Here is a 21,683-nt window from a genome sequence, read left to right on the forward strand (position 1 = left end):
TGTCACAAATTTCACTTTCTGAGTCACTATCGCAGTTCACTGACTGAGTTAAAGGATCATGAATGAAGGCGATGATTTCTTCGTCTGTTATGGAAATGATGTAGGTTACCAGTGTCTCATTGTCAATGTCCATGACTCAGTGATTTTTTTTTTAAGACTCCAACTCATTGTCGTTAATGGCGAGGGACACAAACTTAAGGCTCACTCACAACCCGCCGTACGTGCTACTACGGGCGGTTTCCGTTAAAAAATTTGGCAAAACCATGCTTGAGACTTGTTTGACATTTGCGTGTGTTCTGCGCCGTAGAAGGTCGCAGACTGGCTGTGGAGACTTTTGGTCCTGCACATGCAAATTCTATGGGTCTTGCGAAAAATCAAGAATGCATGCACTACGTACAGGACCCGTACTCCTTTTGTACGCCTAAACCAAGTCAGCAGCACAGCTAGTAGGGGCTTTGCAATGACAGTAAGACGCACGAATGACACATGGTCATTGTACGAGTGACGTGCCTCAGAAGTACTACACAAGTACTCCACACTTGCTATTTGTGTGGCCCCCAAGACAGAAGTACATCTCACTTTCTACCCCATGTATGGCGTGCACGCAGCGCACACGACCCGCACGCGACACGAGGGGCAAGACTCTGGGTATATATATTGGGGAGGAACCAAGGAACCGATTATGTAACGTGTAGCATTGTAGAAGGGAAGAAGATGGTTGTCGCCATATCACCACAACGACTGAGGGAGTTGGATCCTTACAGGCAGATGATAGAAGTTGAGGAGCAGCACGAAGCAATATTGCATGCACTTTTCATAGGCACATTTTAAACCAGAGAAACATAAACAGAGCAGAAAAAAAAACATTTTCCATGACAGCCGTTTTCCATTGATTCATACTCAGTATGTTACTCATTTCTTTATCAGTATCAGTAATAGTGAGTACCAAAAAACAACAAGTACTCATACTCAGTAAGAAAAATAGTATTTTTTGATATTGAACATGAGCAGGAACTGGAGCTACAGTTCGTACCCAGCACTGAAGGACATCCAAATCAATCCAAATCAGACAGCCAGTGGTTCAGAATGGGAGATTTGGAGAAAACATATCTCTGAGTTCTTCCTCGAACCCTTGCAACCAGCAGCACGCATCCTTTCATGGTGTCATCCTGACCAGGTCTTTCTTAACATCAATGAAGAAAGAAGCAAAGAATGGCACCAGCAGTAAGGACATTTCTGAATATGAGTTCACCACCGTGGAGCTTTTGCGCTCAAATCATCCATGCAGGAGTGTTTAACTGAAACAGAAAAGTGACACTCAAATCCTGCAGTATTACAAGGGAAAAAAGAAGGGATCTCATTAAGTCATGGCATCTTTTCCACTTTGCATTACTTTTATCTCTGTTTTCACAAGAACTTAGGCATGCAAGACGAGCTGAGCGGCAATTGATTGATTCCTTGAGCTTATCATTGCTCGGCTAACTTCGCCCTGAGGTTACTGATGCACTTATTGCTTGGTTCGAATGGAAACTGTTTGTAATTTTTATTTGCAAAACTGTGAAGCCGCTGAGGCAAATCCATAATTAATCATGTCACATCTGTGTGTTCTCTCTTGCAAATAATCAGGAGCATTTGGCATTTCAGACGACTTTTCGCAGAGGTACCATTACTTTAGTGCAGTGAGCGTGAAGAAAGACGACTGGAATCAAACTAAATAGGGATTTTTCAAAAAGCCTGTCAATTTATCGTCATAAGACACACCCGTGTGTTAATGAACTTCCTAAAATTTGAATTTTAAATGTGAAAAGAAAGATGCATTTCTGTTGTTTTTTTTTACCAACTGTACAAGAACATTTCATCAAAATGTTAACTATGTAATGTTTTATAACAGCAGGAGCACAAGGTAAGGCATTGAAATGAAAGGTACTTGTAGAAACTCATATGTTTTATATAACTGAAGTTACACAGCTAAAGGTTATTTATTGTTGAAAGTATACCTTTATTTTACAAGTTAGATGGAAAGAAAGAAAAAAGAAAGAAGCAAAAGAAACAAAAGATGCAAAAGAAAGATGTGAGAGAAAGATGTGAAAGAAAGATGCAAAAGAAAGAAAGCTGTGAAAGAAAGAAGCAAAAGAAAGAAAGATGCAAAAGAAAGAAAGCTGTGAAAGAAGCAAAAGAAAGAAAGAAGCAAAAGATGCAAAAGAAAAAGATGCGAAAGACAGAAAGAAAGCTGTGAAAGAAAGAAAGAAAGAAAGAAAGAAAGAAAGAAAGAAAGAAAGAAAGAAAGAAAGAAAGATGCAAAAAAGATACGAAAGATGCAAAAGAAAAAGAAAGAAAGATGCAAAAAACAGATGCGAAAGAAAGATACAAAGATTCAAAAGATAGAAAGAAAGAAAGAAAGAAAGAAAGAAAGAAAGAAAGAAAGAAAGAAAGAAAGAAAGAAAGAAAGATGCAAAAAAGATACGAAAGATGCAAAAGAAAGAAAGATGCAAAAAACAGATGCGAAAGAAAGATACAAAGATTCAAAAGATAAGAAAGAAAGAAAGAAAGAAAGAAAGAAAGAAAGAAAGAAAGAAAGAAAGATGCAAAAAAGATACGAAAGATGCAAAAGAAAGAAAGAAAGAAAGAAAGAAAGATGCAAAAAACAGATGCGAAAGAAAGATACAAAGATTCAAAAGATAAGAAAGAAAGAAAGAAAGAAAGAAAGAAAGAAAGAAAGAAAGAAAGAAAGAAAGATGCAAAAAAGATACGAAAGATGCAAAAGAAAGAAAGATGCAAAAAACAGATGCGAAAGAAAGATACAAAGATTCAAAAGATAAGAAAGAAAGAAAGAAAGAAAGAAAGAAAGAAAGAAAGAAAGAAAGAAAGAAAGAAAGAAAGAAAGATGCAAAAAAGATACGAAAGATGCAAAAGAAAGAAAGATGCAAAAAACAGATGCGAAAGAAGGATACAAAGATTCGAAAGATAAGAAAGAAAGAAAGAAAGAAAGAAAGAAAGAAAGAAAGAAAGAAAGAAAGAAAGAAAGAAAGATCCCCAAAACTGGCTTTAAAGAAATCAGCATTTGACATCTGAAGGAGTTGTGACAGAAATATCAGGAGAAATGAGATGAATATTTACAACCCAGAAGGTATGAAAGAAGTTAAAGTGCAATGTGAATAAAGCAGTAAACAAGGGTGTAAATAATTATGAGCAATCCATGAATCATAGTCCCATAGTGATAGTGTTTGTCAAACCACATGCAGCCAAGGTCATCATAGGAATATCGAAATACATATATCAAATACATGAGTACACATGGTGTTGCAGTGGGTAGCACTGTCACCTCACAGCAAGAAGGTTCAAATCTCACAGTCTCATGTTCTCCCCGTGTCTGTGTGGGTTTCCTCCGGGTGCCCTGGGTTCCTTTGATGGTTCAAAGATGTGCAGATTAGGTAAAATACCCAGCCGATGGGGATTGCAGAAACCAGTGCTTACTTACTGCCAGTCCCAAGCCCGGATAGATTGGGGAGGGTTGTGTCAGGAAGGGCATCCGGTGTAAAACCTCTGCCAAATCAAATATAGAAAGGATGATCTGCTGTGGCGACCCCTAATGGGACCAGCTGAAAGATGTACATGAGTATGCATCAAAAGCAACAAGACCTAGAACAAGGAAACAACAGACTTGTACAATAAGACAAGTGGAGCGGCATGGTGGTGTAGTGGTTAGCACTATCGCTTCACAGCAGGAAGGTTCTGGGTTCGAGCCCAGTGGGGCCTTTCTGTGTGAAGTTTGCATGTTCTGTTTGTGTCTGTGTGGGCTTCCTCTGGGTGCTCCGGTTTCCCCCACAGTCTAAAGACATGCGGGTAGGTTAACATGGGGCAGTCTGAAGGTTGGGCTAAAGTGCCCTTGAGCAGGCACCTAACCCCCAACTGCTCCCCGGGTGCTGTAGCATCGCTGCCTGCTGCTTTGGGTATGTTTGTGTGCTCATTCTTCACTTGTGAGTGCATGTGTGTGTTCACAGCTTCAGATGTGTTAAATGCAGAGGTTAAATTTCACTGTGTGCTTGAGTGTATGTGTGACAAATAAAGGCTTCTTGGCTTTTTTAATGAGTAAATGTTTGTAATTGTTGTAGAATTGCTGTAGTACAAGAAGAATAAACCAGGATGTGCTGTTATCTGATGTCCCATCACAACCAGCAATTTTATTCCTTACTTAATGCACCATACAGCTTGATTCAGGGTTTTTTTCCCTTCCTGAGTTTATCTTACCAGCATTTGTGTTCTGGTACCATGCCATGCTCACTTGTCAATTCAAGTCAAAGTCCTTCTCACACCAGAATCTGGTCTTCCCAGGCAGTCTCCTGTCCCAGTACTAACCAACTCTTTTAGGCATATGGGTGTGGCACCGATCTCCATTTCGATAGTCCTCGGCCTCTCGCCTACACAGTTAGGGTTACAGTGGGGGACTAGTATTCTGGTAACTGCGAGAATTTGACTTCCCTGCTCATATCTGTATTGCAGCATGCCTTGCCAGATGGTAGTAGGTACCATTTTTATGATGGTATTTAGCATGACCCAACCGTGAGTAGAACTCACAATCTCCCAGTTGAGAGGTGGACATGCTAACCACTAGGCCAACTCACGGTCTCATGCTCGCTTGTACCTGATATATATGATGAAGCCGCTGGTATGTGGAGTTCATGCTCCTGCACGGATTTTTCCAGTCAGAGACTAGCCTTGCAATCAATTGTATAAATAAATAAATAAATAAATAAATAGAGATTAATAATTAAAGTTCCTTGTGTGTGTAATTGAATTACAATAAAAGTGTGCAGGATTACCTTATTGCATGGTAGGATGAAAACAAAATGAACCGTGTCCTAAGCTGCAGGCACTGAATCCTTATCAAAGCCAAACAGCATTCTATCAGACTCATCCCCAAACTCTCAAACCTCAAGAGGCTTGTTTGTTCTGCCTTGACGACATGTAATCTGTCCTTCATATTTGTCTCCGTCCATGTTTTCCTGCCATGTATCTATCTTTTCTGATTGCCAATTCTCTTTTCTTCCCACCAGCTATGGAGACATGGTGCCTAAGACGATCGCCGGGAAGATTTTCGGCTCCATCTGCTCCCTGAGCGGGGTTCTGGTAATAGCCTTGCCTGTGCCTGTCATCGTATCCAACTTTAGCCGAATCTATCACCAGAACCAGAGAGCAGACAAGCGGCGTGCTCAGAAGGTACAGGTGAACACCTTTAGCTAGTCGCTGAGCTTTGCCACACTAACCGGGGGGACAGAGGCGGACCGGTGTGTGTCTATGTGTGTGTAAGAGAGAGAATGGTGCGCCATTATCTGCCCCTACACTGGCTCCAAATGAGTGACTAACACCTGGGATGCACTGCACAGCTGGCTGACACAATGGAACATGGCATGCCCTTGACTCGACCAGCCACACACACACACACACACTACCAAATGGACATTTATTCAAAGGCTCATTAGCTTAATGGTGATGCAGAGATTTGATGAGTGATGGCCTCATTTGATGAATGGCATTTGGACTGATCAGGCTTTCTGCAGGTGAGACAAATGAGGCCCTCATTCATTAAGAGCTGACAGATGTGTGCTTACTCACTAATCTAGAGCTTTTAAAAACATTGCATGACGTTCAGAATTGTGCAATTGTTCTAATCCTCTGTAATATGATAAGTGCCTGTAGGTATCAGAACCCACCCCCAACACCCAATAATGTATCATGATTCCAGTTCCTACTGAGTTAGTAGCTCCACTATATGCCCAAGGTTTGTGGACACCTGACCATCACATCCATATGTCCTTGTTGAACATCTTGTTCCAGGTTTAGTCCCATCTTTGCCATTACAATACACTCCATTCTTCTGGGAAGGCTTTCCACTAGATTTTGGAGCATGGCTGTGGGAATTTGTGATCATTCAGTTGCAGGAGCATTAGTGAATTCTCAGGCACTGATGTCAGGTGAGGAGGCCTGGGGTACAGCCAGCATTCCAATTCATCACAAAGGTTATTCAGTGGAGTTGAGGTCACAGTTCTGAACAGGTCATGGGAGTTCTTCCACTCCAACCTTGGCAAACCATGTCTTCATGGAGCTCACTTTATTATGCTGGAACAGTTCTATTTGGGCCTCTTAGTTATAGTGAAGGGGAACTGTAATGCTCTAGCATATAAAGACATTCTAGACAATTGTGCACTTTCAAAATTTGCAGAAGAACCACATACTGGTGTGGTCAGGTTTCTACAGACATACTTTAGATTAGATTAGATTAGATTAGATTAGATTAGATTAGATTAGATTAGATTAGATTAGATTAGATTAGATTAGATTAGATTAGATTAGATTAGATTAGATTAGATTAGATTTGATTAAACTTTATTGATCCCTTTGGTAGTGTTCCCTCAGGGAAATTAAGATTCCAGCAGCATCATTACAGATAAACAGAGAAAAGAAATAGAGAAAACTTCTAGATAAATTAAAATAAATTAAGTATTTACATATACAAATATAAAAGAATAAGATATGGGGAAGAGAGGAAGGGGGAGGGGAAAAGGGGGTGAGAAGTGGGGTTAGGGTAAGTGTGTGTGTGGGGGGGGGAGCAGGAAAGATATTGCACTTTATATTGCACATTATATTGCACATTGTCCGGTATTGCTTATTGTTAGGCTAGGCTACTGCTCCTTCCCGTCCTCTGTCCTCCTGTTACCCCTCCTCCCCCCCAGAGAGGAGTTGTACAGTCTGATGGCGTGAGGGACAAAGGAGTTTTTGAGTCTGTTCGTCCTGCACTTGGGAAGGAGTATTCTGTCACTGAACAGGCTCCTCTGGTTGCTGATGACGGTGTGCAGAGGGTGACTGGCATCATATATGATGTTCAATAGTTTGTCCATAGACCTCTTCTCTGCCACCGTCACCAGAGAGTCCAGCTTCATGCCGACCACAGAGCCGGCCTGCCTGATCAGTTTGTCCAGCCTGGATGTGTCCTTCTTGGATGTGCTGCGCCCCCAGCACACCACGGTGTAAAACAGGACACTGGCGACCACAGACTGATAGAACATCCACAGGAGTTTCTTGCAGATGTTAAAGGACCGCAGCCTCCTAAGGAAGTATAGCCTGCTCTGTCCCTTCCTGTATAAATGATTGGTGTTGCAAGTCCAGTCCAGCTTGCTGTCCAGCCACAGCCCGAGGTACTTGTAGGAATCCACAGCCTCCACCTCGACTCCCTCGATCAGAACTGGTCATGACCTTGGTCTGGACTAGGGATGGCGAAAACTAAAAAAAATCTTGACCGACCACCGAGCCTCATTAGCCGGTTAAAGTCGGTTAACCTATGAGTTTAAACAGGGATGCAAACGGCGCGCCTTTTGGCGGATGCTGCCTTTTTCACGGCTGAATCGTGCAGATCCGATTTTTTTTTTTTTTTTTGGGGGGGGGGGGGGGGGCGTTGGAGTGTCTGAATAATTTCATCAGAGTAAATTCTGTATTAAAATTACTAAATAAGCAAATGCCATTACAGTCCATGAAACATAGGAAGTATGAGAAGAAAACAGTAAATCAGAAAGCTGTGCACGTTTGAGCGGAAGCTGCGCAAATGCGCGCAGCTTTCTGATTTACTGATTGCGCAGCTTCCGCGCAAATGTGCACAGCTTTCTGATTTACTGTTTTCTTCTCATACTTCCTATGTTTCATGGACTGTAACAGCATTTGCTTATTTAGTAATTTTAATACAGAATTTACTCTGATGAAATTATTCAGACACTCCAACGCCCCCCCCCCCAAAAAAAAAAAAATCGGATCTGCACGATTCAGCCGTGAAAAAGGCAGCATCCGCCAAAAGGCACGTCGTTTGCATCTCTGATAGTAATTTGCAAGCTAAAAAGCCTGTGTTTACACTTTTCTTTCGCCGAGTGGCAGCTGTCTTCAACTGGGGCGGGAGGGCGGGACATGACTGAATGGGTGTTTCTGATTTGTCAGCTGTTGTCCTTACACCACATGGCATGCCCCAAGCGTTTACAACACAGAATTCCAGGTTCTCCGCTCCAAAATCGGCAGCTTCAAAATGATTGATTTTTTTTTAACCGACAACCAAAAAAAAATTAACCGGTTGACGTTGATTCGGTCAACCATCGGTCAAACGGTCATCGGTTAACATCCCTAGTCTGGACCTCCCAAAGTCAATGACCAGCTCCTTGGTCTTCGAGGTGTTGAGCTGCAGATGGTTCCTGTTGCACCACACAGCAAAGTCCCTCACCAGGCTCCTATACTCCTCCACTCTGTCATCACTGATACACCCAACGATGGTGGTGTCATCGGCAAACTTCTGAATGTGACACAGCTCCGAGTTGTAGCAGAAGTCTGCGGTGTACAGGGTGAAGAGAAGAGGGGCCAGCACCGTGCCCTGGGGTGCTCCAGTGCTGCTAATTACAGTGTCAGATGTGATGTCCTTCAGCCTGATGTACTGTGGCCTGTCAGTGAGGTAGCTGGAGATCCAGGTGACCAGGCAGGGGTCCACTTGCATCCTTTTCAGTTTGTCCTGAAGCAGTAGGGGCTGGATGGTGTTGAAGGCACTCAAGAAGTCCAAGAAGAGGATCCTCACTGTGCCATTTCCCTTATCCAGATGCGAGTGGGCTCAGTGTAGCAGGTAGAGAATGGCGTCTTCCACACCAACACCTGCCTGGTACGGAAACTGCAGACAGTCCTGGGCATGTTGTACCTGGGGTCTGAGGAGGCTGAGGAAGAGCTGCTCCAACATCATCATCAGATGTGAAGTGAGGGACACCGGTCGGAAGTCATTCAGCTCGCTGGGCCGATTCTTTTTAGGAACTGGAACGATACATGATGTCTTCCAGAGGGTTGGCACTCTCCAGCTGCAGGCTGAGGTTGAAGATGCGTTGGAGTGGTTCACCCAGTTCAGCAGCACAGGTCTTCAGTAGTTGTGGACTCACCTTGTCCGGGCCTGCTGCTTTCCTGGGGTGAAGCTTCCTCAGTTGACCTCTGACCTGGTCTGCAGTAATGCATAGAGGAGTCTGTGTTGAGGTGGGAGAGGAGGGGAGGAGGGGGCTGCTGTGATGACTGGGGGGGAGGTGTGTTGCGGGAAGAAGGAGAGATGGCTGCAGTGAGGGAGAGGGTGGGAGGGACGTGGGCTGGCTGAACCGATTAAAGAAGTCATTCAACTCGTTCGCCCTCTCCACTGTCCCCTCAACGACTCTGGTCTTTGTATTGTGGCCTGTGATGGTTTTCACACCTTCCCAGACCTCCCTCATGCTGTTCTCCTTCAGCTTCTGCTCCACCTTTCTCCTGTAACTGTCCTTAGCTTCCCTCATGCAGCGTTTCACCTCCTGCTGTGCTGCTTTCATTGCCTCCCTATCCCTGTTCCTGAAAGCGGCCTTCTTCCTGTTGAGGACAGCTTTGACTTCCTGTGTTACCCATGGCTTATTATTAGGGTAACACCGTACAGTCTTAGCAGGGGAGACCACGTCTGCACAGAAGTTCAGGTAATCTGTCAGACAGTGTGTCAGCCCCTCTATGTCCTCACAGTGTGGGCTAAGCAGCACATCCCAGTCCGTGATGTCATAGCAGTCTCTGAGGGCACCTTCCATTTCAGGGGACCACCTCCTGATGGAGCTAGTTGTTGCAGGCTGCCTTTGAACCAGGGGGGTGTACTTTGGCTGTAGAAGAAGCAGGTTGTGGTCAGACTTCCCTAGTGGGGGGAGAGGTGTGACACTGTATGCATCCCTCACATTAGCATACAGCAAGTCAATTGTCCTGTTGTTCCTTGTTGGACAATCCACAGTCTGGTAAAAAGCAGCCAAAGTAGAGTCCAAAGTAGTGTGATTAAAGTCCCCAGAAATGATGATAAATGCCTCAGGGTGCTGTGTCTGCAGCCTTGCTGTGACAGAGTGAATCCTCTCACATGCAGCGGCTGCATCTGCCTTCGGAGGGATGTAAACATAGATGGTGATCATATGACTGAACTCCCTCGGCAGATAATATGGCCGCAGGCTAACGGCTAGCAGCTCCAAGTCCGGGCAACATAAAACTGTCTTTACGGAGATATGTCCCGGGTTACACCAGCGGTTGTTAACATAAATGATGAGTCCCCAACCTTTGCTTTTCCCGCATGTGTTAGTGTCTCTGTCAGCCCTCACAGCAGTGAATCCCCACAGGTCCACGTTAGCATCCGGTACAAGGTGTGTTAGCCATGTCTCTGTAAAAATAAATAAGCTGCTCTCCTGGTAAATCTGCTGGTTGTTCAGTGAGGATAGCTCGTCAACTTTATTCGGCAGCGAGTTCACATTCCCCATGATAATGGAGGGAATGGATGGTTTGTAGCACCGCCGGTTGTCCGCTAGCCTAGCCTGTAGCTTAGCTCCAGCTTTACAGCCTCTGGGTTTCCTCCTCAGCTCGGCCGGGATGAGGTGTCGTATCCCGGCTCATCCCATTGTTTTCAGGGCCAGCAGCTCCTCTCTCGAATAAGTGAGAAAACTGGCTCTTGGTTGCATGTTAAAGTTAAATATATGCATGTTATATAGTTAAACACACTATGTCTTCGTAAGAAGAGCAAAAAAGTAAAAAAAAGGTGGAAAAAAGAGGTTTAAAGAGCTAAAAACTACAGAGCTACTGGAGAGGCAGCCGTCTCACACAGCGCCCAGAGTGTGTGTGAGACGGCTGCCATGTCTGTAAAGGTTCTCAGTCATCCATGGCATCATAAACCATAGGTGCTAAAGAAAGCAAATGGACTCACTTGAAATTCTTGAAGACATTTCACCTCTCATCCCAAAGGCTTCTTCAGTTCTTTCTGACTAGTGGGGAGTTTCAGGTATTTATCCTCTCGTGGACCAAAAGCAAACCTAAGGAATGTTGTTGAGGTCACATGGATCGTTGACACTCTCAGTCACTTTACTTTAGGCCATATACTGTAGTTCTCCTTTTCAAACAACAGCTACCAGTTAGGAGGGCAGAATTGCAACTATGCAAGTGCATAGTTTAGTGATTTTTAACTTTATGCATTGATGCCATTGTTTTGCCTTTAATCAATGAGGAAGCCATGACCTAATTGTTAGAGAAGCAGCTTTGGTTGCTGGTTCAATTCCCTGAACCAGCAGGAATGTCTGAAATGCCCTTGAGCAAGGCACCTAAGCCCCAACTGCTTCCCAGGCTGCTCTGGGTATGTTGTAGAAAAATAACTTTATTTATCACATGTACACTTCTGTATTTAACCCATCTGAAGCAGTGAACACACGTTCAGGAATGAACACACACATGCTACGGCGCCCAGGGAACAGTTTAGGGGTCAGGTGCCTTGCTCAAGGACACTTCAACCCAAGGCCATCCCGTCCCATGTTAACCTAATCACGTCTTTGAACTGTAGGAGAAACCGGAGCACCCGGATGAAACCCACACAGACACGGGGAGAACATACAAACTCCACACAGAAAGGCCCCCATCGGCCACTGGGCTCGAACCCAGAACCTTCTTGCTGTGAGGTGACAGTGCTAACCATTACACCACTGTGCCACCCATTAATGTAATGTAATGAATCAAAGACCTCACAAGGGGGTCATAAGATTTCAAGAATGGCAAGAAGACAGAACCTACATAGTTGTATGTTGTCCATCCATCCATTATCCATAACTGCTTATCCTGTGCAGGGTCACGGACAAGCTGGAGCCTATCCTAGCTGACTATGGGCAAGAGGTGGGGCACACCCTGGACAAGTCACCAGATCATCACAGGGCTGACACATAGAGACAAACAACCATTCACGCTCACATTCACACCTACGGTCAATTTAGAGCCAACAATTAACCTAACCTGCATGTCTTTGGACTGTGGAGGAAACCCACACAGACATGGGGAGAACATGCAAACTCCACATAGAAAGGCCCCCGTCGGCTACTGGGCTCGAACCCAGAACCTTCCTGCTGTGAGGCAAGTGAAGAGTGGCAAGAAGACAGAACCTACATAGTCATATGTTGTGTTTTCATATATTTCCTATAAATATCTAACTATAAAGCCTACAATTATTATCTGTAAAAATATTTCCTCTAAAATTTCCTGGTCTCTCCTGAGCAATAGTAACACACAGTGTTTCCAAGTTGTTGCATGTGGATCTGTTTTTGTTGGAGCATTGTGGTAACAGTCTCCTCTTCTTCTTCCTACACGTTTTGTTTGCAGTGCCAGTCAAAATGGCTCATTGTGCTGAAAACAGTTGGTTCTTGGATAAATGGATAAATGTAGTAATTAACTGTACCACAATCTCTAGCGAAAGCTGGAAGTCTAGCTTGAGAAACTAACAGATACTCATGATTGTTTAGCGTTGCTTTAATTTGACAGTGGATAGAGTAACACCAGCCTTCTGCCCAGCCACAGATTCAGATGGTTAACAAATTAAAGGAAATTACACAAACATAATCATATTTTTTCTATCCTGATGGGCATGGTCCCCTCCCCCTCCCCCTCCCCCATCCACAGACAATGATGGCTCACTAAATGGTTTGGTGTTAAAAAAAGTTGTCAATCATAAACTATGGCTGCTACACTCTCCAAATCTGAAGCCAACTGAACAGATTTTGGAGTAACGTTTTAGGCTACGTTTACATTACGTCGAATCAGCGGATCATCAGATTAACGTTCTTAAAACGATTCGCGTTTACACTAAAACCGTTAGCCGTGCACACAGCAACACCAATACACGGATACGCTCGGCTCCGCAGGCATCCTGTGCTCCAAATCACTCCGCCCTGAACAGCGAGTGCCCTCTGGAGGGTGCGCACTCCGGCCCTGCGCAGCTCACAGAGCGCGCGAGTGAAGTGCACAAGCCACGATTCGGGACTGAGCCGCTGTGTGTGTGATCCCAGCGCATATCACTTACCACTTGCAAGTGGAAGGATGGCAAGCCTAAAGACAATCATAACTACACAATGGGCAGTATTTGCATCAGTATTTGCAGTATTTTCATACTTTTATACTCTTTAATGAAAGGTGATACAAGGCGGAAGTCCGCGCCGTTTTTCAGCAGTCGCGTCACATGACCAACGCCAGCGAATCAGGAAGGTGGATGTCACAGTGACGTTGTCCAATGAGGACGCCAGCTAGAGCTCAGCACAGCATATCCGCGTATCTCAATGTTTACACAGCACCGGACCAGATACGATCTAGATTGAATACGTGGACGCTGGCGGATTCCCATTTCCCGGCTTTTCCAGGTGGTTTAATGTAAACGGACAGTGCATCCGCGAAGAAAACGAGACAGATACGGTCTAATGTAAACGTAGCCTTAGATAGCCCTTTCCACCACCGTTATCAAAACACCAATTGAGGAAAAATCATTCAGAAGTGTGTGTGTCACTTCAGTACATTTCCCGAGCTGTGTAGATTCTATGGAAATGTGCAGTTCCTGGTTTAGACTCGTGGTGGCCTAAAACCTTTCATGCTTTATGTTGGGTTTTCCTTTAATTTGTTACGCATCTGTATATGAGCGCAGAATGTATTCAAACTTATGATCTTCTCATACTCATAGAAGACATGATTTAATCCTAATACCCTTTACCATAATAATCAAAAACGTCGACACTCTCAGAAAATAAAGTATATTGTTGTACCTTTATGAGTACAATAGCTTTTCATTCAGGCAGTACCCTCTAACATACTTAGTTGTCCCTTTTATATACTGCTTGGGAACCTATATGTACATTTTTGGTCATAAAAAAGGAACACATGGTCACCTTGAGGTCCAATAATGAGCCCTAGGGGGTACATTAGTGTAGATTGTACCTTGGGGGACAGAAATGGACTCCTACTTCTGATAGTGTATGGTTAAAATAGACCGGGTTGTATTATGCAGGGGTTTTTTTTAAGTTGTATTTATTATTTTTTAAAGCTAATTCAGTCAAAATTGTTTCACTCTTTAAATTTAACATGCTCTGTATGCCATATTTCCTAAAGCCGCAAAGAAAAAAAAACGATATAATGCAGCAATTTGCATTAGCTTGAGGTTGGATTGTTTGCTTTATTGAACATTTTGTTACACCTCCAACAGAATCCAATTATTTCAATGAGAAAACTCAGTCAAATAAAACCTGAAATCCCAGGAGAGTGAGTAGTACTGAAATAGTATGTGATTGCTTGTAAATGTGCTTACTTAGGTTTCCATTTATTTATAAGCGTGATACGGCTCAGTTGTCCCAGCAGACCTCAACGCAGCCCCCAGTGGATGCTCAACCTGCTCTCCTTATGCTTAAATAACAGCAAATGCTCTCAAGCCCAGAGACAGCGCAGCTGACCTTTCAGAGCTGGCACATAAAAGCAAGCGTGCAAGCTGAGAGAGAGAGAGAGAGAGAGAGAGAGAGAGAGAGATTTGAAGAAAGGAATGAAAAAGAGAACAAGAGGGTCAGAGAGTTTGTTTTGGGAGACGTTTGCCCTTAATAGTGCTCTTTTGCCACAAATAGCTCCAGTCGACAAGTCCTCATTGCCAATTTGGAGAGCGGAGTCAGTTAGTGTACCCTTCACACCTGTCAGGTAAAGGACAGATATGCCGGTGCACAAGTCTGATAAAAAGCAGCAGGGATGGAACTGTTTAACAACACCAAACTTTCACAAATACAGTGGTGCTTGAAAGTTTGTGAACCCTTTAGAATTTTCTATATTTCTGCATAAATATGACCGAAAACATCATCAGATTTCCACACAAGTCCTAAAAGTAGATAAAGAGAACCCAGTTAAACAAATGAGACAAAAATATTATACTTGGTCATTTACTTATTGAGGAAAATGATCCAATATTACATATCTGTGAGTGGCAAAAGTATGTGAACCCCTAGGATTAGCAGTTAATTTGAAGGTGAAATTAGAGTCAGGTGTTTTCAATCAATGGGATGACAATCAGGTGTGAGTGGGCACCCTGTTTTATTTAAAGAACAGGGATCTATCAACATCTGATCTTCACAACACATGTTTGTGCAAGTGTATCATGCCACGAACAAAGGAGATTTCTGAGGACCTCAGAAAAAGCGTTGTTGATGCTCATCAGGCTGGAAAAGGTTACAAAACCATCTCTAAAGAGTTTGGACTCCACCCATCCACAGTCAGACACATTGTGAACAAATGGAGGAAATTCAAGACCATTGTTACCCTCTCCAAGAGTGGTCGACCAACAAAGATCACTCCAAGAGCAAGGCGTGTAATAGTCGGCGAGGTCACAAAGGACCCCAGGGTAACTTCTAAGCAACTGAAGGCCTCTCTCACATTGGCTAATGTTAATGTTCATGAGTCCACCATCAGGGGAACACTGAACAACAATGATGTGCATGGCTGGGTTGCAAGGAGAAAGTCACTGCTCTCCAAAAAGAACATTGCTGCTCGTCTGTAGTTTGCTAAAGATCACGTGGACAAGCCAGAAGGCTATTGAAAATGTTTTGTGGACAGATGAGACCAAAATAGAACTTTTTGGTTTAAATGAGAAGCGTTATGTTTGGAGAAAGGAAAACACTGCATTCCAGCATAAGAACCTTATCCCATCTGTGAAACATGGTGGTGGTAGTATCATGGTTTGGGCCTGTTTTGCTGCATCTGGGCCAGGACAGCTTGCCATCATTGCTGGAACAATGAATTCTGAATTATAGCAGCGAATTCTAAAGGAAAATGTCAGGACATCTGTCCATCTCAAGAGAAGGTGGGTCATGCAGCAAGACAACGACCCTAAGCACACAAGTCGTTCTACCAAAGAATGGTTAAAGAAGAATAAAGTTAATGTTTTGGAATGGCCAAGTCAAAGTCCTGACCTTAATCCAATCAAAATATTGTGGAAGGACCTGAAGCGAGCAGTTCATGTGAGGAAACCCACCAACATCCCAGAGTTGAAGCTGTTCTGTACAGAGGAACGGGCTAAAATTCCTCCAAGCCGGTGTGCAGGACTGATCAACAGTTACCGCAAACGTTTAGTTGCAGTTATTGCTGCACAAGAGGGTCACACCAGATACTGAAAGCAAAGGTTCACATACTTTTGCCACTCACAGATGTGTAATATTGGATCATTTTCCTCAATAAATAAATGACCAAGTATAATATTTTTGCCTCATTTGTTTGACTGGGTTCTCTTTATCTACTTTTAGGACTTGTGTGAAAATCTGATGTTTTCGGTCATATTTATGCAGAAATATAGAAAATTCTAAAGGGCTCACAAACTTTCAAGCACCACTGTACAACACATACCATCCAGCACAATGACTTTTGTTTATATGATACATATTATAAATAAGGATTGAAATACTAGGTGGTGTTCTGTTATAGAAAAATTATCAACTTAAGTACATCCCTGAGTGTTTTTATTCCTCTTATACCACACCAATTTGCCAATCATGATAACAAACATTATTATTATTATTATTATTATTATTATTATTATTATGCATACAGGACACTTTTTCGATTGAATAAAAACATGTGTTCTATTCCCTTCCAGCAGGGTTTCATTCATTTGGTTTGATAACACACAATATTGTTAGCACATCGCTTATCCTATGTGTATTACATCACTCTACCCAATGGAGAACGAGCGTTGAATATGGTTTACGATATTGCACGGTTGTCAAGACAACATGATGTCACACGCCGGAGCTGATGTTGAATTCAGTGAGAAAGTTTTCTGCTGTGCATGTGCAGAAGCATTTCTTTGTTCGCCAGGAAAGAGAAAGACATGTTGAACAACCGAAAGGCTCCCAAAACTTCATTAGATATTCTTCATGCATATTTACAAGAGAAAAACATACCAACAGACATTTAAAAAACTGGAAAAGAGACACATCAGCATGGGTGCAGATCCCAGGGGGACAGGGGGGACATTTCTGAAAAACATGAATTGTCCCCCCCAATAAAAATCCCCTAAATTATTCAAAATTGTACAAACAAATGTATTTTCAGACAAATGATTCCCTGTGCAGTACTTTTTGAATGATGTGGCGAGTCTCTACGAAGTTGTGATTTATGGTTGCATGGTATGAGTTGCATACGGGCAAAAAAAAAAAATCACTTTTGTGTCCCCCCCCAATCCTGACATCGGATCTGCACCCCTGCACATCAGAGATGTAAAACTTCCATGCTAGCGAGCAACTGTGACAATTTGTAAACAAACATGGCCACCAGGTTTGGTTTGTTAAATATGGAAGATTTTGAGAGAATTTTGAAAAAGGTGCGTTGAACACCCGAAAGGAGTGTGTATGAATAATAATAATAATAATAATAATAATAATAATATCGGCTGGCTTTTTCCTAGAAAATCAGATATATTCCATTCAGCTACTCGTCTTCGACTCGTTCAATATCATGCTAGCTGAATGGAATATATCTGATATAACATGAAAAAAGCCAGCCAATATTATTTAAATATATAGCATGTCATACTTTTTTTTTGTTTATTTCATTGACAGTAAAAATAAATAAATAAATAAATGAGTGTAACATCTTGGAAAAAGTGAAGCCACCACAGGTCTAGTGCCCCTGCTGGCTGGCTGCAATATAATATGTAGCTCCACCCATCCCCGTATGTTTCAATGTCTGTTTTTCCATTTTCATTGTCTAATTTGAACTGTTAGTTTTTTCCTGTGCTGATATCTACACATTTTTTATTCTCCGTCAGAAATTAGTTTTTAAAATGTTATTCTACTATATCACAAGAAGGCATGGATACACTTGGGAATGACATGATTGACAGCCTTGGTGACGCACTGGACCTTGGTATTCGGAGAAAGGGGCAGGTCTACCAAATTAATAGGTTTACCAGACTTGAATTCTCGTCTCAATTGTGCAAACTCTGGCTCCAAATCTGACAATTTTGGCTAATTTCTATAGAACGGAAGGCAATGGAGCCACAGTGTCCATGGTGTTTTGTGGGGGTTTTTTTTGCTTTTTTTTTTTACAGTCAATGGTTTATTCATCTCATCATCTCTAGCCACTTTATCCTTGTAGCGCGGACAATGCGTGGGTGGAGCACAGAGGACGGCAGGACAACGTTTGGAGGAAGTAACAGTGTATTTTATTAATAAACTTTTCAGTTTAAAAGAACTCGCAGCACACAGACACACTCTCAGCCTCCACTCCCGGGTCGCGCTCCCTCTGCTCTCTCTCAGCCTCTTAAAATAGGGAGCGGTTTACTGGGAAAACACACACAAAACACAGGTTAATTACCGTCAGGTGTAGCGAATCTGCCACTCACCTTCCCCGGCTCCACCCTCCCGTCACAGACCGATGCTTGACCACGCCCCCGCTGCCACATACCCCCACCGCCCGACTCAGGCCGGGCGCCCGTCCGGCCCGCAGCCGACTCCCCCCCCCCTTGACGGGAGAGGAAGTCCGCCACGACCATCTGCGCCCCCGGCCTGTGGACCACCTTGAAGTTGAAGGGTTGGAGTGCCAGATACCAACGGGTGATCCGCGCGTTGGCATCCTTCATGCGGTGGAGCCACTGGAGGGGCGCGTGGTCCGAACAGAGGGTGAAAGAGCGCCCCAGCAGGTAGTAACGGAGGGCGAGGACCGCCCACTTGATCGCCAGGCACTCCTTCTCAATGGTGCTGTAGCGCCCCTCACGCACTGACAGCTTGCGGCTGATGTATAGGACTGGGCGGTCCTCCCCCTCCACCTGCTGGGACAAAACGGCCCCCAGCCCTCTGTCCGACGCATCCGTCTGCAACAAAAAAGGGAGAGAGAAGTCAGGGGAGTGTAAGAGTGGCCCCCCACACAGTGCAGCCTTTACCTCAGAGAAAGCCCGCTGGCACTGCTCCGTCCACTGGACCGGATCTGGTGCCCCCTTTTTAGTGAGGTCAGTCAGCGGGCTGGTGACGTCCGAATAATTAGGTATAAACCTACGATAGTAGCCAGCCAGCCCCAGGAACTGTCTCACCCCCTTTTTGGTCTTGGGCCTCGGGCAGGCCGCAATCGCTGCAGTCTTATTAATTTGGGGACGCACCTGCCCGTTGCCCAAGTGGAAGCCCAGATACCGTACTTCCACCCGCCCAATCGCACACTTCTTCGGGTTGGCAGTGAGTCCCGCCCGCCTCAGCGACCTAAGGACGGCCCTCAGGTGTTGCAGGTGCCGCTGCCAGTCATTGCTATAAATGATGATGTCGTCTAGGTACGCGGCCGCATAGGTGGCGTGCGGCCGGAGGACTCGGTCCATCAGCCGCTGAAACGTAGCGGGCGCCCCAAACAGCCCAAACGGAAGTGTGACGAACTGGTGTAAGCCGAACGGTGTGGAAAAGGCCGTTTTCTCTCGGGATAATGGAGTCAAGGGGATCTGCCAATGTCCCTTCGTCAAATCCAGTGTCGAGTAAAAGCGAGCCGTGCCTAGTCGATCGAGCAGCTCATCAATACGAGGCATTGGGTATGCGTCGAATTTAGACACCGCGTTGACTTTTCTATAGTCCACACAGAACCGGACCGACCCGTCGGCCTTGGGAACCAAGACCACTGGGCTGCTCCAGTCACTGTGGGACTCCTCGACGATGCCCATTTTGAGCATGGCCTGAAGTTCTTCCCGAACCACCTTTTTTTTGTGTTCGGGTAGTCTATAAGGGCGGCTACGCACTACCACCCCCGGGGGCGTCTCTATGTGGTGTTCTATGAGGTTCGTGCGACCGGGCAGGGGCGAGAACACATCCGAAAACTCGGCCTGCAACTGGGCGACCTCCGCGAGTTGGGTCGGGGAGAGGTGGTCTCCACAAGGGACCGGAGAGGTACGTGATGCCAATGACCCTTTGGGGACCTCCGGCCCCAGCTCCGCCTTCTCCGGAACTACCGACACCAACGCCACGGGGACCTCCTCATTCCAGAGTTTCAGCAGATTGAGGTGGTAGATCTGTAGCGCCCCCTCCCTGTCCGTTCGCCTAACCTCGTAGTCGACGTCCCCGACTCGCCGTGTGACCTCAAAGGGTCCTTGCCACTTGGCGATTAATTTGGAGCTCGACGTGGGCAACAGGACGAGTACCTTCTCTCCCGGAGTGAACTCTCTAAGGCGCGTGCCCTTGTTGTACAGGCGGACTTGCCGTTCCTGGGCCTGCCGCAAATTCTCCTGAGTTAGGTGGGTGAGCGTGTGGAGTTTTGCGCGCAGATCCATAACGTACTGAATTTCGTTTTTGCTCTGTGAAGGTCCCTCCTCCCAATTTTCCCGCAGTACATCTAAGATGCCGCGCGGCTTACGCCCGTATAATAATTCAAACGGGGAAAACCCCGTGGAGGCTTGGGGGACCTCTCGCACTGCAAACAACAAGGGTTCGAGCCACTTATCCCAGTTACGTGCGTCCTCACTTACGAATTTTTTAATAATATTCTTGAGGGTGCGATTGAACCGTTCAACTAAACCGTCCGTCTGTGGGTGATAAACGCTGGTGCGGATCGGCTTAATACCTAGTAGCCCATACAGTTCGCTCAGTGTCCGTGACATAAACGAGGTGCCTTGGTCAGTCAGAATCTCTTTCGGGATTCCAACCCGGGAGATGACGTGGAAGAGGGCCTCTGCAATACTGCGTGCTGAGATATTGCGAAGAGGCACCGCTTCCGGGTATCGCGTTGCATAGTCCACCAGGACTAATATAAAGCGGTACCCTCGTGTTGACCGATCTAATGGCCCAACGAGATCCATCCCAATTCTTTCGAACGGGGTCTCGATTAATGGTAGGGGGCGCAAGGGCGCTTTTGGAATGGCCGCTGGATTTACTAACTGGCATTCGCGGCACGCCGTACACCACTTACGGACGTCGCCGCGAATCCCTGGCCAATAGAATCGGGCCATTATCCGGGCGAGTGTCTTATCCTGCCCGAGGTGTCCAGCCATGGGATTAAAGTGGGCCGCCTGGAATACCAATTCCCGGCGGCTCTTTGGAATTAATAACTGGGTGACTCGCTCTTTCGTCTGAGTGTCCTGCGTCACTCGATATAATCTATCCTTCAAAATGGAAAAATAGGGGAAGGACGGTGTGGCGTTCGGCTGGAGCGTTTGACCATCGATTACTCTCACTTGGTCAAACGCGTGTCGCAGAGTCTCGTCTCGCGATTGTTCCAGTGGGAAATCCACGAGGGATTCCCCAATAGAAAGAGGAGGGGCCGGCGGCTCCTCCCCCTGTCGCGGAGGTGACGTAGACGGCTCTGCGACCGCCGCTCCAGCCAAAGCGACACCGGGACCCTCCCCCGTCAACCGGCAGGACCCACTCTTTACTAGGCGTGCCATTAAACCCCGAAATCCCGGCCAATCGGTCCCCAAGATCAAAGAGTGGGTAAGGCGAGGATTAACCGCCGCCTTCACTATAGATTTTTCCCCTCTAAAATATATGTGGACTGACACCAACGGGTAGCTGTGAATATCCCCGTGCACACACAACACCTTCACCCCTTGTGCTCCCCCCAATGCCTCGTCTTGCACCAGGCTTTGGCGGATCGAGGTCTGATTGCAGCCTGAATCCACCAACGCCTGATATGTAGCCCCTTGTACACTTACCGGTATGCGATACGCTCCGGCCCGATCGAGGGCAGCCTCTGGCGCGTTGGGGATCCGCACCACCGCCCCCACCTCCATCGCTGCACATTGTTGCTGCAGGTGGCCCGGTTCCCCGCAGCGCCAGCAAACCGGCCCGGGCCTCCCCTCTGCAACTGTGTTCTGGGGCTCACTCACCTGAGGGGGGGGAGAGACA

At 45.4% G+C, this 21,683-nt stretch overlaps 1 protein-coding gene across 1 annotated transcript in view; it reads left to right on the forward strand.

Moving 5' to 3' along the window:
* LOC132874563 (potassium voltage-gated channel subfamily D member 3-like) overlaps nucleotides 1-21,683 on the forward strand; it is a 218,930-nt gene that overhangs the window by 169,500 nt on the left and 27,747 nt on the right. Inside the window, exon 2 of the mRNA XM_060910854.1 lies at nucleotides 5,055-5,223. Coding sequence (XP_060766837.1) covers nucleotides 5,055-5,223 — 169 coding nt within the window. The remainder of the gene's footprint in view (nucleotides 1-5,054; nucleotides 5,224-21,683) is intronic.

This window comes from Neoarius graeffei, chromosome 26 (assembly GCF_027579695.1).
Source record: "Neoarius graeffei isolate fNeoGra1 chromosome 26, fNeoGra1.pri, whole genome shotgun sequence".
Classification (NCBI taxonomy): domain Eukaryota; kingdom Metazoa; phylum Chordata; class Actinopteri; order Siluriformes; family Ariidae; genus Neoarius; species Neoarius graeffei.